Genomic DNA, 15,595 nt, shown 5'->3' on the forward strand with positions numbered 1-15,595 from the left:
AAAACAAAAGTAATTTTTTAAAAATTGGCTATTAGACTTTCCTTCACAATCACAGAGGTAAAAATGATCTTAGTACTTTAAATAACATATATTGCAACCTGGAAGATTGGATTACATAAATGTCAAGATATTTGTTGAGCACACTGCTCTATCAAATTCCAATAACAAGAAATTATAAAACTTCAGAACAGTGTAGCAGAAGAAATCAAAATTCCATACCTCAGTCACTGCTATGGAAAAGGTGAGGGAGGGCAGTGTGGTGAAGACCACACACATCATCAGAACAGGTCTCCTAGCAAAGGAGAAAAAATAAGCCAAAGCAATCATGGACAAGATCAACAGTTCCTCTTACATGTTGCTAACTTTGCAGTTCCTGTTCCATTCATCTACAGTTTTTCTAAGAAGCTGCTGCTTCCCTATTTCCATTTCCCAAACGTTTGAGTATGGCAAACAGGAACACATGCAGAAGCCAGAATGCTTCTTCTAGAACAAAGGAGTGAGAGATTTCCAAATAATTAGCAAACCACGAACTATTAAAAGCATCAAATCACAAGTCAAATGACATTCAACATTTTCATAATTTGTTAATTAAAATCCTACCCAAGAGGTCAGGCTATAGTGACAACTGAATAAATTAACAGCATGAATTTCAAGTTATATTATACCCCATGTTAGAAAATTTATTTTTCAAAAAATACATTTAGAGATGATAAACTATTAGATACTGAAAGATCACTGAAAAACATTTAAATTTTTTTTTACTGAAACCAAAAAAATAACATACATACATAAAAATGACATAACTTTTCAAACTTGAATTTTGACCACTTCTTAAACCTTACATTATCAACCAATCAGATAGCTATTGATACATAATATGTATAAAATAGTATATTGTATGACTGATAAAATTTAAATGTATGTTTAGTCTCCTTAATTTCTGGGATGACAAAAGATACTTACTGAAAGGTTTTCTTCAAAGAAATATTTACCTCCTCTTTGATTTGTTAATATTATGTTAATTCCATTTATATAATTATGTTTTCTACATTCAATAATTTGTTGAATGCTTTCAAATTATTATTTCTCCACAGCCATAAAAAAGAATGAAATCTGTCCTTGGCAGCAACATGACTGTAGCTAGAGGTCATTATCCTAAATGAATTGACTCAGAAACAGAAAGCCAAATACTGTATGTTCTCTTATAAGCAGGAGCTAAACGTTGGGTACTCGTGGACATAAAGATGGGAACAGATACTGGGGACCATGACAGAGGGGAGGGTAGAAAGGGGCCAGAGTTGCAAAATTACCTATTAATCCCTGGATGTTGGGATTAATCACACCGCAGACCTTAGCATCATGCAACATACCAGTGCGACAAACATGCACATGTACACCCTGCATCTAAAATAAAGTTGAAATTATAAAGAATAAAATAATAATAAAACAATTTCTCTGTGATGCTGTCTTGCCTCCTCCATCCCAGCGCCATCTTAGAAGTCCTAGGTTTAAATGTAAATTAGAAGATGAGATGGCCCCTCTCTCATAGCCAGACGCAGTACAACCTGGCTAAGACTAGTTTGATGGAATTTTCAACTGGAAGTGTCTGTTTGTCTGAGCCTAGATCCATGTTCCTACAGCACTAAGTTCTCTAAGTAAGATTGGAACAAGCCACTCATAAAGTTCTCTTCTTCTCAACTTGACCTCTAAACAATGACAGTGCCCCAGAGATTATCCCCGGGCCTATTCTTTATCTATATGATCTTCTTGGATAATCTCATCCATTCCCATTGCTTCAAATACCACTCATTTGCCCAGGACTCTGCAATATATCCTGGTGTTTTTCCTGAACCCTGACTTGTCTACCCAACTGTTAGAGACTTCCACTTGGACGGCAAAGATGCAATTCAGACTTACCATGTCCGAAACAGAACCCAAGTCCTCCACCATACCTATTCCAGTCCATCATCTAATCCCGTCTGATTTACTGCCAAAGTCCATTTCAAATCCATTTTCTGTCAACACCATAGTTCATCCACTGTCACCTCTCGTCTGCCATATTCCCCAACTGGTTTCCTGTTGGCACTTCTATTCTTGCCTAGCAACATTGTCTTCATGCTTTTTAAATGAAGTCATGCTTTTAAAATGTCAAGCACATCATGTTACTGCTCCAGTGATGAGGAAGGGAAGGGGGTTATTGGTTAATGGGTACAGAGCTTTAGTTTTGTGAGATAAAAAGTCTCATGGATGATGGTAGCAATAGTTACACATTAATGTGAATGCACTTAATGCCACTGAACTGTACCTTAAAATGATTAAGATGGTAAATTTTACATTATGTGTATTTTATCACAATTAAAAAAATCTTTAATGGACAGACAATGTGATTAGAATAAAATTGAAACTTATTACACTAGTCTACATGCTGTACATGATCTGGTTTCTCTTATTGCTCCTCCTCTCCTACATACAGGCAGGCACACACACACACATACACACACACACACACACACACACGTGCATGAGTTGTATACACAGCCCTTATGACTATCTAAAAATCTGCTGATTCTCTGTTTACTGTTTGTCATCTTCCTCTTTCCTCGTCCCCCGAGGTAAGTTCTGTGGAAGCAGGGACCTTCACTGACTTGTTTGCTACTTTATTTCCAGCATCTCGAATAATGTTTCTGAATCATTTTTTGTGTGGTGAAACTTCTGAAGAATCTAGTGTACCCTATGAACGCTTCTCAGGACAACACTGCTAAATGAGTAAAATAAAATACACAGATTTTTAGAAAATAAATCAATTATCTTGAAATTATCCAAAATGCTTTAATTACCCAAAATCTTTTTTAAAGTTGAATACAGTTTACAGCTTTCTTTTTAAGAATTATGTAGTAATCCAAATTCTTTTTAAAGTTTGATGTAACAATATATGTGTCTATCTATGAACACATTATCTTGTTTTATTTTCTTTGGAGCAGGCCAGGCCTAGTGGCTGAAGCCTGTAATTCCAGCACTTTGGGAGGCTGAGGTGGGTGGATTACTTGAGCCCAGGAGTTTGAGACCAGCCTGGGCAACACAGCGAAACCTCATTTCTACAAAAAAAAAAAAAAATACAAAAATTAGTCAGGTGTGGTGGCATGTACCTGTAGTCACAGCTACTTTGGAGGCTAAGGCAAAAGAATCCCTTGAACCCCAGAAGACAGAGGTTGCAGCAAGCCAAGATCATGCCATTGCACTCCTGGGTGACAGAGCCAGACCCTGTCTCAAAAAAAAGAGGGAGAGTACTTAAGATCTACCAAAAATTGTAATCATTCATAATTTCAAGTTAGTGAAGATCATAAACCATATACTGAAGTCTCTCCTACAACTGTTGTGCGCTATGGAAAGATCTGTGATATACGGTATAAAAAGCTCTATGTAATAAAGTTACAGGTTCTGCTAACACTACTGTGGTTTGTTACCAACATCCATATCAGAAAAGATTGGTAGTTTTCAATTAGAGGTTAATGAAAGAAACGATGTAAATTATTTCTCATCTAAGTTCAAGAACTCCATGATGCTAGAGAATGTCCAACACATAGTAGGAATTCAATAAATACTAAATGAATGGACCCATTAGTAAATATATAACAACCCAAGTGTATGTTTTATTTAACTAGAAGATATGTTAACCTGTGTTTGAAAATCTTGACTTACTGCTAGGATATGCTTATAATTTTTTTTTTTTTTTTTTTGAGACAGAGTCTCACTCTTGCCCAGGCTGGAGTGCAATGACGCAATCTTGGCTCACTGCAACCTCCGCCTCCTGGGTCCAAGTGATTTTCCTGCCTCAGCCTCCTGAGTAGTGGGATTACAGGCGCACACCATCACACCTGGCTAATTTTTGTATTTTTAGTAGAGACAGGATTCACCATGTTGGTCAGACTGGTCTTGATCCACCCGCCTTGGCCTCCCAAAGTGCTGGGATTACAGGTGTGAGCTGCTGCACTGGCTGGAAATGCTTATAATTTATTGAGTATCATGGATCAAATGGTATCTCCAAAAAAAGATATGTTGAAATCCCAAACCCCAGTACTTCAGAATGTGATCTTATTTGGAAATAAGATCTTTACAGAGATAATCTAGTTAAAATAAGATCATTAAGGTGGGTCCTAATCCAATATGACTGGTGTTCTTATACAAATGGAGAAATTTGGTGACAGAGTTGCAGAGAGGGAAGACTATGTGAAGAAACCTAGGAAGCATACCATGTGATAAAGGCAAAAATCCAAGTGATACATTTACAAGCCAAGGAACCATCAAAGATTGCCAAAAAACCACCAGAAGCAAGGAGAAAGACATGGAACAAATTCTCTCTTATATCCATTTGAAGGAACAAATCCTGCTATCTTGATCTCTGTGTTTTCACCCCTGGAGCTTTGAGGCAATAAATTTATGTTGCTTAAGCCATCCAGTCATTAGTACTTCATTATGGAATTTCTAGGAAACTTACACTGATTTTGTGATTGGACTGTGGAATGCTGCTGTAACAAACACCCAAAAATGTAGAAGTGGTTTTGGAATTGAGTGATGAGTAGAAACTGAGAGAGTTGTGAGAGGCATGACAGAAAAAGCCTAGGTTGCCTTGAAGAGACTGTTGGTAGAAACACAGGTGTTAAAGGAGATTCTAGTGAGGGCTCAGAAGGAAAAGAGGAAGGTTATGGAGAAAGCTTTCAGCACCTTAGAGAATAGATACATTGTTATGAACTGAGTATTGCTAGAGATATGAATCCTAGGGTGCTTCTGGTGACGTTTAAGATGGAAATGAGGAAAACATTATAGGAAACTGGAGAAAAGGTGATCCTTTCTATGAAATGACAGAAAATTTGGCTGTACTGTGTTCTATTGGATACAAAGTAGAACTTGTAAGTAATAAACTCAGATATTTAGCTGAAGCTGTCTCTAAGAAAAGTGTTGAAGGCACAGTCTGGTTTCTTGCTGCTATTTATAATAAAATGTGAGTGAAGGAAGAGAGATAAATTGAAACAGAAACTTTTAAGCCAGAAGGAACTAGAACTTGAAAATTTGGCAAATTCTCAGGCTATCCATATTGCAAATGATAAGAAAGCATGTTCAGAAGAGAACACCAAGGTTATGGTTTGTGAATCCAGCCAACCATCTCAGCAGAAACACTGCTGGCTTGGACTGAAGGTGACAGAGTTAAGATGGAATGAAGAAATGCTGTTGTACTTCTAGGACTTTAGGGAGGAAATGGGCTGATAGACCTATTTGGCTGCAAATGTGTTATCTTTTGAAAAAGGGAAAAATGACTTTGATAGTGGTTCCAAAGCCAGGGAGGCTTGTGGCTGCAAACACAACCCCAGAGGTGCCCACCATGAATCCACAGGGCAGAGCCATGACCATCCAAGGCTGAGGGGTTGGGGCTGCTACCCTCATAGGCCCGGATCATGAGCCCAGAGGAATCAGTATCAAGACACAAAGGATTATTTTTAAACCTTAAAAGCCAGTGGGATTTTCCTTGCTAGCTTTTGAACTCTCGAGGGACCCACGACTCCTCTTTCCCTTCCAATTTCTCCCTTTCAGAATGGTAAAGTCTATGCTGCCCCACCACTGTATGCGAGAAGCAAGTAACTGTTTGTCTGGCTTCGCAGGTTTGCAGATGGAAAGAAACTCCGCCCCAGGAGGAATCATATCCCAAGTCTCACTTGTAACTTGTTTGGATGATTTTGAGGGAAGGTTTTGGGATTTCGAGTTGATGTGTATCTGCGATTTGGGAATTAGAGTTGATGCTGGGACGATTAGGACTTTTGGAGATGTTGAGATGAATGAGTCTATTTTGCACACCAAAAGAACATGAATTTTGGGGGGTCAGAGAGTGAAATGCCATGGGTTGAATTGGATATCCCAAAACAGACGTTTAAGTCCCAACCCCCAGTACCTCAAAATGTGACCTTATTTGTAAATACGGTCTTTTTTTTTTTTGAGACAGAGTCTTGCTCTGTTGCCCAGGCTGGAGTACAATGGCATGATCTTGGCTCACTGCAACCTCTGCCTCCCAGGTTCAAGAGATTCTCCTTCCTCAGTCTCCTGAGCTGGGATTACGGGTGCTTGCCACCATGGCTGGCTAAGTTTTTTCTTTTTATTTATTTATTTTTTTTTAGTAGAGATGGGGTTTCAACATGTTGGTCAGACTGGTCTCAAACTCCTGACCTCAGGTGATTCACCTGCCTCAGCCTCCCAAAGTACTGGGATTACAGGTGTGAGCCACCATACCCGGTGTCAAAAGGGTCTTTATGGAGATCGTCAAGTGAAAATGGGGTGTAACAGGAAACTCTGATCCAATATGACTGGTGTCCTTTTTAAAAGAGAAAATCTGAGGCCAGGAGTGGTGGGTCATGCCTGTAATCCCAGGACTTTGGGAGGCTGAGGCAGGCAGATCACAAAGTCAAGAGATCGAGACCATCCTGGCCAACATGCTGAAACTCCGTCTCTACTAAAAATACAAAATTAGCTGGGTGTGGTGGTGAGTGCCTATAGTCCCAGCCACCTGGAGGGGCTGAGATAGGAGAATTGCTTGAACCCGGAAGGTGGAGGCTGCAGAGAGCCAAGATTGCACCACTGCACTCCAGCCTGGTGACAGAGGGAGACTCCATTTCAAAAAAAGGGGGGAGGGGATCTGAAAACCGGCATGCAGGTGGGTAAGACTAGGCGAGAACACATAGGAAGAATGCCATGTGAAGAAGAAGGCACAGATTAGAGTGATACATCTACCACTTGGCCAAGGAACACCAAAGATTGCCAGCAACCACCGGCAGCCAAGAGAGAAGCATGAACAGAGCCTTCCTTCCGTCTCTCACAAGGAACCATCCTTGCCGTCACCTTGATCTTGGACTTCTCACCTCCAAACATTTAGGTATTTCAGAATTTGAAACAAATTTCTGTGGTTTAAGCCACTAAGTTTGTGATACTTTGTGATAGCAGTCCTAGGAAGCTAATATACAAGTAATAGAATTTACGTTAGAAATATCATAGACACTTATTAGAAGACTATTCATGCTGAAAAGAATGCAAGTTTGCAACCATAGTACGACTGGCTAAAGAAAAGGACACGTGGGCGTGGTATAATTTCTACATGAAAGACTGAGTTAGGCACTACCTGTAGCCCTCTATGTGCATCTGTAATAAACTGGCAATGAGAAGGACCCTCCTAGGAATGAGGCCCATTAAGGATGAACTAAATCAGCTCAGCCACATTAGGTAAAAAATTCCTGTGTGTGCAGCAAGCATCCTGGCCCTGAGATTTCTCATAGAGGAAGCATGGTGGATGGAAAGCATCGGATGATAACTTGGGGAATAAGTCTGCTCATACATTTTTTTACCTAACTCATGAAGTTAAGTTTCCCTGCCCACCTTTTAAGGCTCTCCAAAATCTAATCTTAACATTCCAACACATAATAACACTGGGCTCTTAACCACAGCTCAACGAGCTCCTGCCATACCACAGGCCAAGCGCTAGAGGAAAGAATTTTACGTACAACAACTCCACAACAACTTTCTGAGTGAGTTATCAACCCTATTTAACAGGTGATGAAACTGATGTTGAAGGCTGAATTAATCTGCCCAAGATCCCACAGCTAGGAAGTGAAAGACAAATTCAAATCCAGGTCTTTTGGATTCCAAAACTCACGCTCCTAACCACTCCGCAGTGCTGCCAACTCATTTCTCGCCACCTGCTCCTCTCTCAGCAAGCAGGTCTTTTCCCACCCCCTAAGTAATTCACTACGTCAGCTCATTCCACATACTTATCCTTCTCTGGATGCCCTCCCACACCCATCTTTCCAAACTCAGTGCAAATCAAGGTCTCCTTATAAGACTATCTCTGACCACTCCAAATCACAGTGTTTTTCTAATAAACCTGAGTCCATAAACCATATGTACTAAAAAGCTGCTGAGTTCAAGGCACCGTGATGAGCTGATGGGACAGGGTGGAAAGGGATGGGTAGGAAGGGTGAATCAAAAAGGATATCTCCCTTTCTTTTTTTTTTTTTTTGAGACAGGGTCTCGCTCTGTCCCCCAGGCTGGAGTGCAGTGGTACCATCTCAGCTCACTGCAATCTCCGCCTTCCGGGTTAAAGCAATTCTCGTGCCTCAGCCTCCTGAGTAGCTGGGATTACAGGTGCCCACCACCATACTTGGCTAATTTTTGTATTTTTAGTAGAGACAGGGTTTCACCATATTGGCCAAGATGGCCTTGAACTCCTGACCTCATGATCCACCACCTCGGCCTCCCACAGTGCTGGCATTACAGGCATGAGCCACCACACCTAAAGTTCTTTTTATTTTTTTCTTTTTTTAATAGAAGGACAGGGTCTTGCTATGTTGCTGAGGCTGGTTTCAAACTCATGGCCTCAAATGATCCTCCCACCTCACCCTCCCAACTAACAGAGACTACAGTCATGTACCACCATGCCCAGCTAATTTTTTAAAAAATTTTCTGGAGAGACAAGGTCTTGCTAGGTTGCCCAGGCTGGTCTCATACTCCTGGTCTCAAGCAATCCTCCTGCCTCAGCCTTCCAAAGGGCTGGGATTATAGGCGTGAGGCTCTGCGCCCAGTCAGTATTAAGCTTTGATGATGCTCTTCTCTGGGATAACAAAGAACTTGTGGTGGGTCATATAAAATTTAGTGATTTGTTGCATAGTGGTTTCTATCACTTTCTAGTTTTTTCATGTGCAACCGTCCAGACTCCACAGTGGACTACAGAGTCCCTGAGAACGAAGACATGCACCTGCAGTAGCCTGGGAATAATGCTGGCTAACATGAGGAATTCATGTAGGGAGGCTGGACATGGTGGCTCATGTCCATAATCCAAGCACTTTGGGAGGCCGAGGCAGGTGGACTGCTTGAGTCCAGGAGTTTGAGACCAGCCTGGGCCGTGTAGCAAGATCCTGTCTCTACAGGAAATTAAAAAATCAGTCAGGTGTGGTGGCGCATACCTACAGTCCTCACGTGGTTGAGGTGGGAGGATCACTTGAGCCTGGGAGGTTGAGGCTACAGTGAGCTATGATCATGCCACTGCACTCCAACTCAGATGACAGAGCAAGATCCTGTCTCAACAAAAACCTAAATATATATATGTATATATGCACACACACACACACACATACACACACACACACAGAGAGAGAGAGAGAGAGATAGGTACATTTATACCCATTTAAACAAACCCATAGAGTTGACTCATGGATCACTGTTAACCTGGAGGATTTCTAGTAAAACTAGGAGATTTAGTCAACCATACACTCTGCTATGAAATAGGTGACATGGTTGCATTTGAAGCCAATAGCATTATATCAATACCTGAAGTCAGTAGCTGCATCTAGAGGACATTAAGGTGCCAGTGAGACAATATCCAGGCATTAAAAATCCAGCCAGCATCCCAAGGAGACTTTCAAAAGAGTAAAAAGTCCAGAAATCATAGAATCGGAAGGGCCGATGGAACTCTGCCCATTGGAAAAGAGAAAACTTAGCAGACCAAGACGCGGCGTGGCTGAGATGGCAGAATGATGCCACTGCCTTCAAATGTTGGAAAAGTTTAACGCAGATACAGTAAGCTCAGAGGACTCATCCCTGGAGACACAATTTGGGGAGCTGTCATCATACAAGTGGCAATTTACACTATGTGACCCGATGGACTGCTCAAAACACAATAGAAATGAGGAACTAAGCAGCAATGGACACAGCTCCCGGCCGCCGTCAAATTTTACTAGTTTATAAAGAAAGGGCAGCGGAGGTGAAGTCTACAAAGCAGATGGGAAAGAGAGTTACATAGTGATAGGTTTTGTTTCAAAATAAGGGAATAAGAAAGGCTGTTCTACTAATTAAAGCCACGGAAAGTAGCGAGTTCTCTGTAGCATCAGAGGTAGGCTCTCCTCTATTTGCATTGTGAGAAATCATTTTATAGATGAACATTAAGGGTTCGCCCAGTTCTAGGATGCAGTGAAATAATGTCAGTATTTGATTTAAAAGCAAGGGGAAGAGGAGATTTTTAAGGGGTGGGGCCGAAGTACAGAAAACATTTTTTTTTTTTTTGAGACAGAGTCTCACTCTGTCACCCAGGCTGGGGTGCAGTGGGGTGATCTCAGCTCATTGGGAACTTTGTCTCCCGGGTTCAAGCGATTCTCCTGCTTCAGCCTCCTGAGTAGCTGGGACTACAGGCACGAGCCACCATGCCTGACTAATTTCTGTATTTTTAGTAGATACAGGGTTCCATCATGTTGGCCAGGCTGGTTTCCACCTCCTGACCTCAAGTGATCCACCCGCCTCGGCCTCCCAAAGTGCTGGGATTACAGGTGTGAGCTACTGAGCCTGCCCCAGAAAACTTTTTTTTAAGAAGAGGATTACCCTGTTGACACAAGAAAAGCAAAAAGCAAGAAGACCAGTGAGTGAAGGCTGCCGGGGCCCAAGCATTAGTTAATGAAATGGTCTTCATTTTTCCTTGAATAAAAATAATCAGGACGAATCAGGTCTGACACTGGATTTAAATATATGAAAATATGAAGGAACCACATCAGAAACTCAAGCTTTGATGGTCTGGAAATGAGGGCCTAATTGGGATGAGAGAAACAGTCATGGAAAACAAGAAGCCGATGCAAGAGAGATGAAGAGAAAGAATTACCAGAATGTGGTGACTTCTCGCATAGGATGAGGAGAGAAAACAGAAAGTAAATACATTCGTGCTGGTTTACTGGGTGATATGATTTGGCTGGGTCCCCACCCAAATCTCATCTTGAATTGTAGCTCCCAGAATCCCACATGTCATGGGAGGGACCTGGTGGGAGGTAACTGAATCATGGGGGCGGGTCTTTCCCATGCTGTTTTAGTGATAGTGAACAAGTCTCATGGATCTGATGGTTTCATAAAGGGGAGTTCCCCTGAATATGCTCTCTTGCCTGCTGCCATGTAAGACGTGACTTTGCTCCTCATTTGCCTTCAGCCATGACTGTGAGGCCTCCCCAGCGATGTGGAACTATGAGTCCATTGAACCTCTTTCCTTCATAAATTACCCATTCTCAGGTATGTCTTTATTAGCAGAATTAGAACAGACTAATACACAGGACATAGTAGGGCAAGGAAGATAAAGTCTGCAGTCAACTATGACAAAATTATTGATCCTTTTAATGTATAATGTCCAAGACCAAACTGTAAAGAAAATATTGATAGCTTAAACTATGTGAAAATTAAAAACTCTATATCAAAAACACCAAAGTAAAATTAAAAGACTAATGATAACCCTGAAATGTATGCTACATCAAATTCAACATCCTTATTGCTTGATGATATTGTACAATTAAAACAAATTAACATTCTTAATGTTTATAGAACTCATAAACTAGTAGCAAAAAAAGTGGACATACCAACAGAAAAAGAGATCAAGGACAAAAATATATGGTTTTTAGAAAACACAAAGAGACAATAAATCTATAAAATGTTGAACATGATAGATAATAGATTCACTAAGAGAAACTGGAGGCCAGGCATGGTGGCTCACACCTGTAGTCCCAGCACTTTGGGAGGCCAAGGTGGGTGGATCATAAGGTCAGAATATCGAGACCATCAGGAGATCAGCTAACATGGTGAAACCCCATCTCTACTAAAATACAAAAAAAAAAAAAAAGCCAGATGTGGTGGTGCACACCTTTAGTCCCACTACTTAGGTGGCTGAGGCAGGGGAATTCCTTGAACCCAGGAGGCGGAGGTTACAGTGAGCAGAGATCATGCCACTGCACTCCAGCCTGACTACAGAGCAAGATTCCGTCTAAAAAACAAAATAAAATAAGTAGAAAAGAAAAGAAAGAGAAACTGGAATGTTCCGAGAAGTAACTGCTAAGCAGCAGTGTTTAGTTAATGGGGTCTTACCAATTAACCATCTCTCAGAGGTGCTGAAAAGTGAGTTCCACTTCATTCAGGTTAGCCCGTGTGTCCAGCAGTGCCCCGATGTCACAGTGCTGTGTGTTTCAGTTGTGGGGACAAGCGTGGAGCAGTAAGGGGCTCAAGACTCCCTTGGGGCAGCCTTGGCTCAACTATTCACTGGCTCTGTGATCTTCAAACCCCTCTGCTTCAATTTCCTCATTTGTAAAGTAGAGACTACCATTGCTCTTGCCTATCCAGATTAGGAAATCAACTAAGATAATACAAACACTGTGTTTAAAATGATGCTTGATACATAATAATTGCTCAATAAATATTTGCTCTTACTTTACTACAACTACAACAGCTACTACTACCATGATCCCCACCACCACTGCCTGAAGCATATCAACAGCAAAATCTCATGGAATATGTTAAAAACTTGAGCCAAGTAACATGTTGCCCAAAATGTTAGGGTCTTTCAAACTTGCCTTGCCCAGCATTCCTGGTATGTTCATGGTCTAAAGTAACTGTACTCCAAAGGACTCAAAAGAACACCCAAAATTGGCCAGGCATGGTGGTTCACACCTGTAATCACAGCACTCTGGGAAGCTGAGCCAGGCGGATCACAAGGTCAGGAGTTCGAGACCAACCTGGCCGATATGGTGAAACCCCAATTCTATTTTAAAAAACACAAAAATTACAGGCATAGGGGTGCATGCCTGTAATCCCAGCTACTTGGGAGGCTGAGGCAGAAGAATCGCTTGAACCCAGGAGACAGAGGTTGCAGTGAGCCAAAATCATGCCACTGCACTCCAGCTTGGGCGACAGAGAGAGACTCCATCTCAAAAAACAAAAAAAGAATACCCAAAATATAGCTCTAGATCCCAAGGCAGTCTGGGAATCTCCACGAATACTCTAGGACTATCCTGCCCCCAATGTACCTTCTCAATGAAGACCTGCCCCAGTTTCAGACTAGCCTCGTAACTCAATGGTATCACACATCTACTGATGTTCCAGGCAGAGAACTCTCTTATTTCCTGGAATACACAGTTTGATGTGTATATAAATAGCTTTCTTCATTCCCCCCAGCATCTCCCTTGTGGATTATGAATTCTGGCAGGCATCCCTAGAATGGAGCCATAATTCCAGGAAAATCAGGAAGTGTTAACAGGAGTAGAGGAAGGTACTGGATTAAAGTTCAGACTCCGGCGCCGATTTAGTGTATGTTTCAAGCTCTCTGAAATTGTTTCCTCCCTTTTAAAATGGGAATTATGTCTACTTGGTCAACTTCACAACACTGGCCTGTTGAGGTCTAGTGAGAAAATGAAATGAAAAATGTAACAAAATAAAACATAAATATAACATAAAATAAAACGTAATAACTCAATGCAAAATATGTCTAAGATACTAATTATCTCGCCATGTTGGCGTTCATTCACCTACAAAATTCTCCAAAATCAAGGATATTACTGACAACATATATTTTCCTTCAGTTTTACTATCACTTCTACACTTTTTAGAGTCACTCTGAAGATTAAACACGAGCACATTTTTAATGAAAACAGTAACTTCAGTCTGAGGTCATAACACTTACACTCATTGGGTGATGACTATAGACCAGGTACAATGCTAGGAACTTTATATACATGATCGTAGTGAGTTTCTTAAAACAACACTCTAAGAAAGAAACTAAGTTGTCTCTGCTTTGCTCATGAAAGAATTAAGGCTCAAAGAATTCAAATAACATAAGTTCTCACAGTCAATGTCAAAGCTAGGATTTGAATCCAGGCCAGCTTTCTTTTACATATCTTCCTGGGACACACCCTTTACTGACTGACGACTCACTCCTGAAGACCTGTCTCACGGGGCTCATGACACCAGCCTGGACCTTCAGGGAAGCTCTCAGATAAGTCTCATCAACATCAAATCACGAATGTTCAGGATCTATGAAATTTCACATCAACAACTATTTGACTATTCCTCAAAAATAATTCATATGCTCAATCCTTATTTTCTCTAGTAGCAATTATTTTTTTTCATCATCATGTAGCAATCAAGATATGACACCCTATGTACTACCCCATTTATTATAATAGCCAAATACATGTCTGGAAGAAATGTATGTTAATGACATTAAAAGCATCACATTTTTCTGGCTGGGCATGTGTCTCACGTTTGTTATCCCAGCATTTTGGGAGACCAAGGTGGGTGGATCACTTGAGGTCAGGAGTTGGAGACCAGCCTGGCCAACACAGTGAAACCCTGTCTCTACTAAAAATACAAAAATTAGCAGGGCATGGTGGCGTAAGCCTGCAATCCCAGCTACTTGAGAGCCTGAGACAAGAGGATGCCTTGAACCCTGGAGGCAAAGGTTGTAGTGAGCCGAGATCGTGCCACTGCACTCCAGCCTGGGTGACAGAGCGAGACTCCATCTCAAAAAAGAACCAAAAACAAATAAACAAAACGCCTTGTAAGGAATAAAGGAAAGGAAACTTGCATGCCATAGAGGAAACTGCATGGAATCAGACAGACCCAGGCCCACAAATCCTAGCTCCCCCATTACCTAGATTTCTTTATTCTTTTTTTTTTTTTTTGGAGACAGGATTTTGCTCTGTCAATCAGGCTAGAGTACAGTGGCATGACCACAACACACTGCAGCCTTGATCTCCGGGGCTCAAATGATCCTCCCCCTTTAGCTCCCTGAGTAGCTGAGACTACAGGCACATATCACCATGCCTGGCTAATTTTTTAATTTTTTTGTAGAGACAGGGTCTCACTATGTTGCCTAGGCTGGTCTTGAACTCATGCACTCAAGCGATCCTCCCACCTTAGCCTCTCAAACTCTTAGGATCACAGACATGAGCTACCATGCCAGATTCCACTTGCCAGCTTTATCAGTTGACAAAGTTAATTACTTTAAGTTTCAGTTTCTTTGTCTATAAAACCAGAACACTAGCATCTACGCTTTACTGAGTTGTAAAGCTTATATTCAGCAATATGGAAGGTGTAAAGCTTCTCTAACAGTTCTCAGTAGCTATTGCTTCTCTTCTATGCCAGTAAAAGATAACTATATGATAATGCTCATGAAACTGGCCAGGAAGAAACAGTTTCAGTTTCACTGATATTACAGATAACCTGTTCACTGTCTATTTAAAACACATGTGGCCAGGCACACCCGCAAACAGAAACTAAAGACTGGGAAGTCTATTTCCCAAAAGAAATCACTGAGAGATGTAGCTATGACAACCCAAAACACTTTAGCACAGGGGAGGCGCCTGGGCCAGATGTACAAAACAAAGTCTGAGCAGACACCAAAGGTTACTGGTATACCACAGGCACTAAGACCAGAAACGAAAGCCTTAATCTCAATTGCCCCAGGAGATTGGGACCTTGCCCTTCAAAGAAGCAGTTTCAGATGGTGGCTAGAGGTACCCATTACGGGGTCAGACTTAGGTCCAAAGGCTGGCTCTTCCACTCTCTCTAGTTCACTGACTTGGGGAGAATTGTTGAACCTCTCTAATCAGCAGTTTTATCTTGGGAATAATAATGATAAACTTATAAAAATTCCACTTTAGGCCGGGCACGGTGGCTCAAGCCTGTAATCCCAGCACTTTGGGAGGCCGAGGCGGGTGGATCACGAGGTCAAGAGATCGAGGCCATCCTGGTCAACATGGTGAAACCC

At 41.4% G+C, this 15,595-nt stretch overlaps 1 protein-coding gene across 1 annotated transcript in view; it reads right to left on the reverse strand.

The window, feature by feature from the left end:
- Positions 1-15,595, reverse strand: part of TMEM236 (transmembrane protein 236) — a 47,369-nt gene that overhangs the window by 27,114 nt on the left and 4,660 nt on the right. Inside the window, exon 2 of the mRNA XM_017529767.2 lies at positions 220-292. Within this exon, the coding sequence (XP_017385256.1) occupies positions 220-292 (73 nt within the window). The remainder of the gene's footprint in view (positions 1-219; positions 293-15,595) is intronic.

This window comes from Cebus imitator, unplaced genomic scaffold (genome assembly GCF_001604975.1).
Source record: "Cebus imitator isolate Cc_AM_T3 unplaced genomic scaffold, Cebus_imitator-1.0 Scaffold61, whole genome shotgun sequence".
In the NCBI taxonomy this organism is placed as follows: Eukaryota; Metazoa; Chordata; class Mammalia; order Primates; family Cebidae; genus Cebus; species Cebus imitator.